Below are 13,915 nucleotides of genomic sequence, written 5' to 3'. Positions count from 1 at the left end.
CAACCCTACTGAGTTAGAAAGGCACAATGAGCACCTCTGAAGACACAATTTGGCCCACTTAAATGGGAAATATTTCCTTCCTGAAAATTTTTGAGATCCTCTATGATGGTTCAGATGTGGAATATAGTACCTCCCTGCTAGCTGCTGGAGATGATGCTAATATTTTTTTGCTGCTTGCTGGCTCAATGAGGGTCACATGAAACCTGCTTACAGAATATCTTGAAACACATGGCTTCTCTGTAGGCATTAAAATGTAAACTATACATCAGCAGTTGCTAATCTGAAAAAAGAAGGCATCTGGATTGACGTAAAAATCTCAAGAAAAATAATCAGGTAGAAAAAAAATCCCACTCTGTTTGCCAGTCTGATTTCCATTTCCTTATGTCATTTAGGGTGTTGGAACCTCCAGAAACAGTGTTGAAAAGAGCAGAAGGGAAGGCTCGCCATCTAACAAAAGTCTGCTGGATGTTTCTTCAACCGTAAGCAGATCCAAATTTAATCACACTACAAGAAGTTACATAAACCAATGGATGTTAATCCACTGTTTAGAGAAAGTGTGAAGCTAAAACAAGGGGGCCACTTCACATATTGCCAAGAGTTAGTCATCCACCCTCTTTGACCAGGAAGAGGACAATGATTGCAAGTGAGTGTTGACAGATTTAGGCATTTCTTTTCCCTTAATGAAGTAAATTTCCTGGTTAAGATTCTTTATTCAATTGCATAATGATGACTTGGAAGCAACTTGATTTAGAAATTAGGCTGGTTTGCTAAAGATAATGCGGAAATGAAAAGCTAATTAATGTAGCCTTGTAACAATCTTTTGCAACTTTGTTTTTCAATATAGCTACTGCTAAAATATTTCTGTTTTAAAAAATGTATACTCTCTAAAAATAGAATGGAGAGCACTTAAAACAATCAGTCCCAAAAATAAATGTCTTCTATGAACTACTTTTATCTTATGCGAAATTTTATTCCTATAGCAGTCACAAGCAATACACTTTCAAAATGTCTGCTTTATTTTGCTACATATTTTCTCTCTTTTTCTTTACCTCACCTTCAAGATTTAGAGGGGGAGGGGTGGACTGGTAAAGTATTAGTATAAATTCATGTAGATTTCTAGGTAATTAATAGACTGAATTTAACTGATTAAATTGTTCAGAAAAATTAAGGTCTGATCAGAACTATTGTCAAAAACTCAGATAAAAATCTTGCGTGTGAAAAAGTTTGGTTAATTTTTTTCAGTTCCATTCAGACTTTCCTCCAATTCCTGCTTTCACATAGAAGTGGAATCACCAGAATACAAGACGACTACTTTTTCTGATATTCTAGACTTGTTCAGAACCAAAGAATACCAAGAAATTAAGCTGCTGACTCCTACAGACCCAAAAAAGACAACCACAAGAAGTGACTTTGGTGTTTGATTTGTAGAGGGAAAATTAGCAAGAATTACAGCTTTCTCCAAGTAACTCCTATTTTGTTTAAGTTCTGTGGGCTAGGAGTTGTCTTCCCGTTCCTTCTATGTATTATAGAGGAACGCTGTGAGGGTAATCATGATAAATAGGTTCTCTGTCACCTTAAATTAATATATTTACCGTTAAAAACTTAGGCTCAAGGCCAATGAAAACATACAAGTTTATTTTTAAGTCGAACATAAAAACAAATTAACAGAAATACAAGGTTTTTAAAACAGGAGATGGACAATTAATATATTAATGTCACCATTCTGCAAACACTTAAGCATGTGCTTAACAGTTACCCATGTGCTGAGTATTTGCAATATTGAGGCCTAAACCAGGAAGAGCACATTTCATATATGCACTAGGAAAAAATACTTTAAACCTATTTTAATCCAAAAAATGATCACTAGTCCTTATCTAAATCAATTTTTACTCCCAGATACACAGTTTCGTTAAGAGAAAGTTAAAGAGGAGAAGATATTACCCTTTAGAACAACATTAATAGACTATTAGTACCAAATTCTACTTTTCATTCAACCTATGAAAATGCTACAGTGCAAGAACAGAAAATAGTTCTTTATAGGTTTAAAAATCCTGAAGAGCAGACACTCAAGAAATTTGTAGTTAAACTTCCAACATCTTCCCTATATAAGTGTGCATCCTGTACGCACAGTCTGGAGTAGCTAGCTGTCACTTTAGTCTGTCCCTTAGAGCAGTGTTTTTTAAACTAGGCATGTAAGGCACTGGGTCGCCTTGCTCTGGTCAGCACCGCCGACCGGGACATTAGAAGTCCCATGGGCAGTGCTACCCAGCTAATGCAGGCTAGTGCCTACCCGTTCTGATACTGTGCTGCACCCTGGAAGCGGCCAGCAATGGATCAGACTTCTAGACAGAGGGGCCACGGGGCTCCGTGCACTGCCCCTGCCCTAAGCACCGGCCAGTGGGAGCTGTGGGAGGGGGGAGGGGGGGCGGTGCCTGCGGGCGAGTGTCACGCGAAACCGCTTACACTTCTCTGCCTAGGAGCCGGCCCTGTTGCTGGCCGTTTCCGGGGCACAGCGCGGGCCATTTTGCCAGGAGAGGCAGGAAGCCTGGCTCTGCACCCCGTTGTGCCGCTGTCTGGGAGCCACCAGACGTAAGTCTGCACCCCAATCCCACACTCCAATCCCCTGTCCCAGCCCTGAGCCCCACCCCCCAAACCTGGAACCCCTTCCTGCACACCAAACCCCTCATCCCTGGCCCCACCCAGAGCCTGCACCCCCACCCCAGAGCCCTGACCCCCTCCCACAGCCCAGAGCCCCCTCCAACACCCTGAACCCCTCATTCCAGTCCCACCCTGCAGCCTTCACCCCAACACTCTGCCCCAGCCCTGAGCCCCTCCCATACCACAAACCCCTCATCTCCAGCTCTGCTGGGTTGTGGGATCAACAATTTTCTTCAACAGGGTCCCCAGAAAAAAGATTTGAAAACCACTGCCTTAGAGTATATGAATTACAACAGTTTACTCTTCCACACGTCCAGTCAGCCCACATTGGATAGAAGGGATCTTTGGGTACTTTAAAGACGGGTGCTTACAGCCTTCACATTCAGGCCCTTGATTGAAAAGGGATCACAGTTTTGTCAACAAGCAGTACACAAGCTGATACTGAGGAGGGAAAAAAAAGATGAAATAGGTATATCTCTGCCCCTGCAGATTATGTCATATCACTGGTGAATAACCTGAGGGAAGGTAGAAAGCAATAGTTAGAAATTTTGCTGAAATAGCTTTTGGAGCTTATGATCACATGAATAAGCCCCAAATTTCAGGCCTCAGAAATTAATGAATTCCACAGGCACAGTTACATATAGTAGACTGTGGGGCTCACAGCAATTACAAGCTCTGCTGACAATGTGCTCACAGGCCTTATAAATTCTTGACAGCTGAAGTTTAAAAATTCAGAGAGAAAAAGTTTTCCCACAAAACAAGAACCCAGGAGTGGGACCTACAGGAGAGGCTCTTTATAGACTCTGTGCCACCCAGTGTATACAGAAGGGTGAAGGCTCGGAAAACAGGTAAGCAAGCACTTCCATCTCAGTGGAGCCACGGGGAACACACCCTCACAAAATGTTTGTGATGTTTGATTGTTTTGCCTTAACCATGTTTTAAACCCATCCTACATATCTTGAGCATTTTAATATATTTGTAATTGAAAGAGCAGGTCTGGCCCAGTAAGTCAGAACAGCAAGACACGGAGTCTGCCTTCCAGCTACAGATGGGAACTTTGAAGCATTTAGTCCCTACACAAATGATGCATGGAAGGTTCTTTCTAGGTTCCATAGCACCAGTTAGGCCTATTACAGTCCTTATCAGACTTTCAAAATAATTTCTACATAAAAAAGGACAGATTATTTTGCATCGTATGAGAATTTAACAAGCACTTTTTTAGATGTTTATTTGAATCAAAGTTGCCAGCCTTCCAAGGTTCGCCCCTGACTATTAAAATCATATTTAGGATAATTTAAGAATGTGCTTGTGTGTCTCTAAGTCTATTGTGCTAAATCTACTACAGTGGTCTATATTAAAAAGAGAATATCTCCCTGATGCTACCATATTGTGGTAGCTGAGACCACAGTCTGACATACCATGGACCAAAGGTGCTATTATCATTTACTATTTAAATTCTTCATTGCTCTATATTTATTGATCTCTGCCAGATCCTTTACAGTCTATCACAAGGATGGGCTTCCAGGCACATTGTTAAAAGTGCTGATGAGTATTGTTTAAAAAAAATGTAGTAGCATGCATGCCCAATAGTTCATTTGAAACACCGAGGGCAAAATTTTCAAAGTTAAGGCCTAATGTTAGGTGCCTAAGTACATAGCCTGATCTTCAAAGTTGCTGTGCACCTTCAGTGCCTTTGTAGCCAGATACCTGAACCTTTCCGTCCGCCCACCCCCACCCCCCAAAATACTATATTAGGAATTAATGTTTTGTGAAATTTAAAATGGGAAAATTAATTTGATGCGTTCTTAAGCTAAGGCATTCTACACAAACTTTTCAGAAGAACACAGAGAACTGATCTGGAATGCTGTATGGGATTTGTTCGGAGACAACTAATGAAGCCTGTTCTTTTTGACTTTCATAAAGTTAATGTGAGGAACCGTGCCGTGATAGAATTCCATTTCTCCTGGGGAGTATGATGGATTGGACCCATATTGGACTGTTTGCCTCAGGACATGCTGGGGAAGTATCCCCAATCTCAGCTGGAAGAAGCTCCCCTCCAGACTGAGGACAGTAGAAAACCTCTCATTCAACCGTATCTGAGATTGCGTGTAACCCAACAAGCAGCAACAAACCAAATAAATAAGGTAAAAGTCAAATACCCACCATGCTATTTACTTATTCCTTCAGTTTGAGTACTGTTACAGCCTTGTCCAGGCTGTGTGCCAAGTAATCCTTAGCACAGGCCGAACTTGGTGAGGCAGCATTTCTTGAGCTGATAACTGTAAATTCCATGAAAATTTGTAAGAGGAAAAAATGCAGATTATGAAATTGCTGCCTCTGGAATGGAATGCTCCAGAACAAGTAGGAATGCAGAGCTGCAATCCTGAGCATACCCGGTGGGGTCTACAGTGACCATAGACAAATGAGAAGCAAAGGAAATGTTTACTCCTAAAGACAGGGAGGTTAAATGTACTTACGGAACTGTGCTTTTCATCCCTTGTTTGCATTACACAAGCATATCCAGCCATATCAGCTGCTGTAAGCATTCGATAAGGGAAAACATCCACAAGGTAAAGCACCCACAAACACTGGCTGTGCTGTTTGTTTGGCATGTGCTGGATTGTGCTTTTTCACGGGCAAAAAAAAAAAAGCTCTGTGCCCAATTACTAATGGGAATTTCAGAGGAAGCATAAATATTTTATCCATATAGGGAATGTACATGGTTCTGACCCAATATTTTATTTACATATTATACTAATGTATTTGCATATGCTAATTCAATTTCTACACCAATCCTGGAATTTTTAAAAGCTGCCAGCTGAGACTCACTGGGTGAGAGAGTAAACTGCCCCCAGGATGGTCAGCATCTGCTTCTAGTAGTGGTTCCAACAGACTCAGTCGGAAGACAAATTGATTTTTTTTTAAAAGCAAGGATGGTCAGAATCAAACCAAAATGACGTAGGACCCAAAAGGAGAGACTGTAGATGGCGATGCTAGATGGGATGAATGCTGTGGAAGGTAAAGGGAAAGATCTTAACAACAGTAGAAGGTAGTGGAGAATACACTGTCGTGAGATGAAGAAGGCAGCTGAACATTCAGAGGATGTTGTGGGAGTTGCAGCCAGAGAGAGGACCACAGACTCTCCCTACAAAAGAGGAGAGAAGTGCTCCAATCTCCCCACCCTACAAATTAATTGCCTCCAAAAAAAGGAAAAATAAATAGATTAAATGTGAAAGAATTTAAGAAACCTCCAAAATCAGTTTTAAAAAGAACCCTCACCTTCCCCACCTCATTTATGTAACTTAAATGTATTTATCTAGGAGACACTCAAAATACTGAGCACCAAAATCAAGAATCTGTCCACTAAAAACCTGTTTTTGCTTAATTCACATTAGATCAACTACCTAAAAATGCAGAAATATATCATACAGCTTGAAGGCACCAGGTTTTAACAATGCTCCACCTCTGCTTTCCAGGCTGTCAGGATACAGCAAGACAAAGAAGAACATAAGGAAAGTGAACAGAGGAGGAGAAGGAAGGTGCTACAGATATGCTTTATTTATATATTCACTGCGTTTAAATCAAGTGGGTCAAGGAACTGTGACCCTCGCCTCTGCTGAAAAGAAGTGGAAGGCCAGAGGGAACAAGTGTAATTAAACACTTAATGAATTATCCATGTATGAAATATTCTCTGAATTCCAAGTAATCCAATGTTAATAAACTAAATATCTACTTTCAAATAGATTAGGTTTATTTTTTGTTAACAGGGTTATTTTTACTGTGGAAAAACTTTTTTAAATGAGGTCTGCAAAAGCAACACTTCTGTTTCCACATGGTGTGCCAAGCGGGTGGAATTTCAGGGCTGGCGATAAATTCCTGCTGAACTACTGTAGAGTCCAGAGATCCTACTGTTAGCTGTAAACCGCTTCACTCAAGTAGATCCAGCCAGGAAAGAGGAATGGTAGTGAGGAAAAATACCATATTTCTTCTGCACAAATGTATTATTGTTCTTGTATAACAATCCATAAAATGGTGATCTGCATTCTAAGTAGAAAAATATGGATTTGATTTTAATAAGTGTTTCTTTTATTTTATACATGTTTATATGAGCATTTATTACTGAACAATGCAATTTGTTCCTTCCCCTTTGACCATTATTTTCCCCACCTTGTATACAAACAAAACACCCCCTTCTTTCCCTGGTAGCAGATCCAAAATAAAAATGACACCTTCAAAAATTGCAAAAAAATAGACCTACAGTGAATTGTAACAAACTCTACCTTTCATAGTGTAAGTTAAAAAAAACCAAACATCCCACTGCCACCCAAACAAACAGAAAAACTAGCAAGTGTTAGTGATAGAATACAGGTTCTCCTCCTGCAAGGTGCTGAACACTTTCAATTCTCAAAAGTTTCAGAACCCTACAGGATAAGGTCCACAGGGTATCAAAGCACCTTTACAGGGCAAGTGCTTGGACAGTCTAGGCAGATAATGCCTCATCCTATATGGTTCTTAGCACCACCTGAACGTGCTCAGCACCTTCTATTTCTGTTTCCATGAGATGCCACATAAATGTTCATAGCTTTCAGTAAACGAACAGCTTTTCCTCAAATGGAATAGTTTTTCCTACCTCAATGAAGAGTATAAAACAAGTTGTCTGAAGCTTTTAACCTGATTGAGTTACAAAGTCATAAAATTTCAATCATAACATATGCATAAAGACTTTTATTTATTTATTTTTACATTTGCATGACTCAAAAGCACAAACAATTTTGCCACAGTTGGAAAAAAAAAAAAAGCCGTTTGCGAATATGGTGAACAGCATTCAACAAGGTTTGGGTTCTAGTGGCTTTGGCAACTGTTTGTGGGGTCTATTTTGAACATGTTATTTCCATATACATCATTCTCATCTGACAGGAACAATTTAGAGTCTTGAACATTTAGAAAGTCCTCAAGAAAAACATGAGATACATTTAGACAAAGAGAAAAAAAGAGAAGACAGCAAAACATAAAAAGAAATAATACTTGCATATACAGGAAAATAATTGTTCCAGAAATAACATAGTAAAATGATCTAATTTGAAACTTAATAAAAGACAAAACTATTTTGCTAATTTCTGCAAGAACTGTTATTATTACAAATATTGCTAATATTTTTAATATATTCAGCCAGTCAATTTGAGGTGGACAGTTTATCTTCAGTACTCTTCTCACTATGTTCTTTAGAAGTCAGTTGTTTAGAGAGCAAAGACTTAATTTTTTTCAGGTAGTCTTCCCCTTCTTTACTAAGGTAAAGCATGTATGAAAACAAAGGAAAGCCCTTGAAATTTAAGAACTGAAATTTTGCTCGGAGTTTTTAATAGATTATAACCCACATCTGGCTGAATTCCACAGAAATTGCAGGGCACTTTTGTTTTTTCAGAATTAAATCTTTGTCTTGAATTTACTTTAAATCCACTAAAACTCAGGAAATTACCCCAGGACATATTTCCAAACTATGGGGAGAAGAGTTTGAGACTCCTCATTTTAATATTTTGGGGAAGGGGGAAAGTATTGTTTTTAAATACATGAAATCTCTTGCATTTAAACAAGTTTAAAATTGTGATATGCACGAACAAGGTATTTTCTGCCAGAAGATTAATTTACTGCAGCATTTTATCTGATTAGGATCCCTTTCCTACTCCCCGCTTTCAAATCTGGCCACCATGATCCTTGAATTCGTCAGTCCCAGACTGGATATGGTAGCTCACTGTATGTGTGACTGTAGGAAGAAGCAACACAGAAAGAGTTTGTTACAAACAGATCATCCCTTTGTTCTGGCCCCTCCATTGGCTCCTAATCTGCTTCCCCTGCCTGTTCAAGCTTTGATTTCAATGTTCAAAGCCCTCAATGGATCAAGACCCAACTACATCTCATATTGCATCTCTCCATCCATGAACTGCCAGAGAGTTTACAAAACTCAAGATGCATCATATAAGATCTGGAGATCAGCTATTCTCATTCAATGGCTGTGAAATGAGCTTCCAGACAAAGTCAGACTAATTCAGAGTTTGACCAGTTTATGGGCATGCTATAAGACCCTGCTATGTGTGAAAGTCTTCACACCACAGCCAGAATGGGGTGCAGGATACAGAGATTAAATGAAAACAAACAATATAGCCTCCGTTACTAGGGGGAAAGAGAAGTGGAGAAGACTCCATGAACTAGAGACCTCACCTTGTAAGTCTAATTTACTTGGGAAGCACCTCAATAATACAAAAAGAAAAGTGATGGATAGCTGGAGATGCAGACAATTATGAAGAACCCTGAGTAGAGGCAGGGTCTTGGTTATCTTGATAAACAACATGTTGTCAAATAAGAACAATATGACTCAGGGAAGAAGTGACATTATCAAAAACACACTGGGTACAAGCATAAGGACAAGAATAATCATGAATATATCGTGAGCAGGGCTTGATTAATCCCAATTACAAATCAATGGGATCAAGAGACATTAAAGAACCAAATGAATGCACAGATTTGGCGATGCATAATAATTACAGCAGGTGAAACAGGCTGTAGCAGCCTTTCATTAAATTTTATAAAAAACATTGGCAACCAAGCTGACTAGGTTCAATACATGTCTGATGAACGCAAAACAGCAAGCATACAGCTTGGAGACCTGGCAGGTGCATAGCAAGCTGGGAAAAAACTTTGATACCGCTTCACAACAACGTTACCATTCTACAAATAGACTGATGTCAGAAAGGATTTAAAAAGAAACTGGAAATTGCCATACCATCCAGGTGATGACCAGGGCCCCAAAGTGGGTGGCTAAACAAACAAACAAACCAAATCAGACAGGTGGGTTAAAGACCATGGCCTTCCCCAATGTTCCTTGAAAGAGGAAAAAGCCAGACAACATGAAATGACAAAGACAGAGAAGCATCTGTATTGATAGGGAAAAAGAAATTGGTGATGTTCCCTAAAAGGAAAGATGACCTGGTAGCCTGGCGCTTGTGAGACCTGGGTTCAATTCCCTGCCAGGCAACAGACTCCCTGTGTGATCTGGGCAAGTCCTTACTGTGTGATCTGTCTCAGTTCCCCACCTGTAAAATGGGGATAATAGTGCTTCCCTACTTCACATGGGAGTTGTAAGAACAACACCTTAAACCCTGCAATAGGCTCAGGTACTAGAGTGATGGGGACCATCTAAGCATGACAGATAAATTAGATAAGAAATCTTCATGACAATGCTGATTACAGTAAGGCAAATTTCAAGAGCTCAGAAATCATGAGTCAGACTCTCAGAAATCATGAGAGATTGGTGGCTATCTTACTAGCTTCAGCCCCATTGACAGTCAGTCATAGAAGATGGTGACCATTCTGAATAAGAGAAAATTTGTGAATTGGCAGCCTTTCATCACGTTTTCATGAGACAGGTTAAACAATACCCCGAAATTGCTAGACATGGTAAAAATCAGAGAAGTTGGCAATACTGTGATTAGAAAACAGATTTCAAAACAAAGACTACTCAATAAGGAGGAAAAAGTATTCCATAAACAGGCTGTCATATGTCCAGAAGAGTCCTAAAAAGAGTGTGAAACAGTGGTTAAATATCCCTGTGGCATCCTGTGTCATTTACATGAATATACATCTACTCAGTAAGGAGGATAGGGATGGGGAAATCTTTATTTAGATTTAGAGCACCAGAAGATGGTACAAAACAAACGTGGAGAAAAACAAGTTTACTGCTTCTAATAGCTTATTATCCAACTCTGCTAAAGTGTGAAACACAGGACAACAATTTAGTCACAAGAAGTTGGAGACAATTTCAGAGTGAATCAGTGTAATAAGCTTACATGAAAGAAGTAGATTTTAAGGAGGTATTTAAAAGTAGAAAATGGAAGGTGCTTAGTACACAGAAATAGTAGGTGATTCCAAGCATAGGTGCAGACTGAAGGAAGGCAAAGATGAATGAGATGGCACGGAGTGGAATGAGCAAGAGAGAGAAGAACAAAATGAAAGCAAAAATGTATGTGGGGATAGAGTTTTACACATACTGCTCAGGGCTTTTAGTTCATACAGTTTTGACAACTGACTAGAAAATGCAAAATTATAGTAAAGGATTATTTGCCTTCACCAAAATTGAGTTGTTAGTTTGATTATGATATCTTAGCAGTCATGTTTAGTTTTCCAAAGTACATCTTTTAGTTCACAGTTAGGCAATGTACTGTCATAACTAGTTTTCTACAACAAAGAATATTAATGGACACCAGATTATTTCACATTCTAAAAAGTGACTTCACAGTACTGTGATTTATACAAATAACTTCTCAACTTCTCATTAAGATTTAACCTGTCATAAGGACAGGTGAACACTAGCCTGGAATCATTTTGCTCTGAACTCACTAGGCTAAGTCCTTAATGAAATTCAGCCTGCCATCAGTTATATTAGTGGATGATCTGACCCACCTTGAAACTTGATGACTTTGGTTCAGTGGGTTTACACAAAGGTTATTTTTTGTTTTGGTTCACATTCTGAGTTTGCTTAGAATTTCAGATTGGAAGAAACCCAGAAACTCAAAGTGAAACACCACCTACTTTCCCCAAGTTTCATACCAAATCTTGCATGGTTTCCAACCCAAATTGTAAATCATCTTTATTTCACTCAAATCTTGGCCTAAGTTCACCCTTTCAGCAGTCTTTTCCAAGCAGTCAGAAAAACTAACAGACAACTTAGATCACAACAACCGTGTTAGACTTCAGCACCAGCTATCTCCTGCCTAGTATAACTGAAGGAAAGAGGAGTTACTCATCTGATTGTCCTAGAAGGACAGGTCTCACAAAAGGTGCCTATGCAAATTTGCCTATCCTGCACAATGGATGATCTAGATATAGCATTTTACCGGTTATAAAAGTGCATCTACAAATATAATAAAAGTCTAAAAAGCAACTGAAGAAATAACCTTAATAATAAAAACAGAGATGACAGTTTAACCAAGAAAATTATTTACTTTTTGTGGGACATTAAGGATCAGAGGAGTGCTTATTTGTTTAGACACATACACTCCACTTATCTTAGTCTTTAAGCTGCTTGTGAAATTGATTAAAAAAGCAAAACACAAACATATAAAAGAGCAGCATATGTCTTCCTTCCCCCATAACCCATCATCAGTCAGAACATACAATACAGGTCAAAGTCACTAACATTCATCATCCAAGGTAAAAGATACAGTGGAGTGAATTTTCAGGGTGGAAAGGAAAAAAGGAGGAAGTCACTATGACGATGGGCACATGTACTTAAAATAAAAATGACATAGTCTTCTTGTCCTGTATGCTGGGAAACATATTCATGAATCAATATTAAACAGAAGGTTTAATACTCATACCTGAAAGTGAACTTGGCCTTCTGAGATGTCAGCTGTTCAGTGTGCCCAGTGAGATCCATTTCTCCATCTTCAAAAGATAACTGTGTTGCACCCTATTGAGAGAGTCACATTTTGAAATAAAATATATTTTGATGGGTTTGAAACAATAGTTGTATGATATTTGAATCTCCGCTTGAAATGGAAAACAAGAACAAGCAGAAATATCTCAGCATTCCAGTTGGCAGTGGAAATGAGAGGTTCTGTTCTATATATAGAACGTAAGGCACTCTGCTGTTTCTCTAAGCACTTTGTATCTGAGGTGCTTTCCTTATTGAACAGAGTCCTACGCGCTTACAATGACTTTCTGGTTTAATACTCTGGGAAGTCCATCATTATTTGCTTTCAGAACTCAAATGCTAACATACTGTACAGTAATCAAGGCCACATGTATTCTACAGTACATTAGGTCTCTATTATATAGCAGCAATCTCCCCTGCCCAAACTTATTTGGCTTGTTGAGGGATTTGGTGAGGTGCCTCCCCTTTCATCTTGTGGTTGTGCCCTAATTCTTCATTTTCTTCCCCTTCCTTGAGTGGCTCATTTCCTCCCCAAATTTACATGGTCCATTGGTGACTCAGATTTGCTCAGTGCCTGCCAAGTCAGAATGGAAGGGGATCAGAGAGGAGGAAAACTGATTCTGTTGGTGCCCAACTCACTTGGCCATCTTGCCCCACAAGTCTAGATCTCCTCTACCCTCATTAGTCGGACAGAGGCATAACATACTCATGTGGGCCCCACAGCGCTCTCCAAGTTAAAGAGATAGTGCAGAAGCTGCAGAGTAGAGCTTGCATACCCAAAAAGCTCCTTGGGAACAGAAAAAGCCTTCTGGCTTCCCCAATGCTATTTGCCAGATAATGAGTGGGAATGGCTGGAGGGAAAGGGTTGTGAAGAATCACCGAAACTCTGCAAGAAAGAAAGTACTTGAAGCTGAATTTTTCTGGTGCTTCTGAGCTCCATAGAGGTACAGATCTGGCCTGAAACTCTCACTTTTTCTGATCCAGAGCCACCTCCTCAGCCAATGATCAGCTGGCTGGCTTTGAAGAAACCCAATAGCTTTGGCTCTTCAGTATCTGCTTTTGCAATAGTGCTACAGCAGGGAGAATATGTATGTGGTAAAAGCAGTTTTTTGCAACAACCTCACAGAAAAGAATGTTACGCAGCCATTTGACCAGATACAAAATATGTTGCACACAGGGACCTGGCATTAACGCCAAAGCACTTTGGAAACTATCATTTAACTTTCTGTTCCAGAACCTCATCTTCTTTGTGTTTGCTTTCTTCTTTATTGGGAAGGGGAAGAGGTACCAAAGAGATAAGACCACTGTCAGCTTGTGATGTATTAGCTTTAATGTACTGTACTTCACTGTGACCCTCATGGCAATAATGTAAACAGAGCAAAATCCATAACAAAGACCTTCCTTGGAGAGGTCACTTCTGCCAGCTCTTGTAACAGGAATATAGCTGGAAGATATAAATCTTCAGATGTCAGCACACAAAGAGAATTCAATTCATTGTTTGATCTTAACCAGATAAAAACTAAAGTTAATTTTTTTCACCAATGGAACACATTCGTCCAGTGTATATTCTTACTGTTACCAAGTTGTCTTCAGATAATCAGAGTGGCAAGGTTGTATGCCAAATCTAAAAACAATAGCAGCTGGACTGGTTATTCTATTTCCTCAATAATAAGAGCTTACGGCCTAAGAAGAAACTATGTTATAACTTTCCATTTCTCTCAGAAATATGATTTTGTAAGACTGGTATTGTTGAGGTCTATATATATATATATTATAGTGTCTTGATGATTTATATGACAAGTTGTTCAGTTTATAAGTAACAAGGGAAAA

At 39.3% G+C, this 13,915-nt stretch overlaps 1 protein-coding gene across 7 annotated transcripts in view; it reads right to left on the bottom strand.

Moving 5' to 3' along the window:
- Positions 1 to 13,915, bottom strand: part of PARD3B (par-3 family cell polarity regulator beta) — a 602,509-nt gene that overhangs the window by 311,787 nt on the left and 276,807 nt on the right. For all 7 annotated transcript variants that reach the window (XM_073306519.2, XM_073306521.2, XM_073306522.2 and 4 more), the window contains one exon: positions 12,030 to 12,121. In XM_073306519.2, the coding sequence (XP_073162620.1) occupies positions 12,030 to 12,121 (92 nt within the window). The remainder of the gene's footprint in view (positions 1 to 12,029; positions 12,122 to 13,915) is intronic.

The sequence above is a fragment of the Lepidochelys kempii genome, chromosome 11 (assembly GCF_965140285.1).
Source record: "Lepidochelys kempii isolate rLepKem1 chromosome 11, rLepKem1.hap1, whole genome shotgun sequence".
NCBI classification, from domain to species: domain Eukaryota; kingdom Metazoa; phylum Chordata; order Testudines; family Cheloniidae; genus Lepidochelys; species Lepidochelys kempii.
This window is presented reverse-complemented; position numbering and strand designations above follow the sequence as displayed.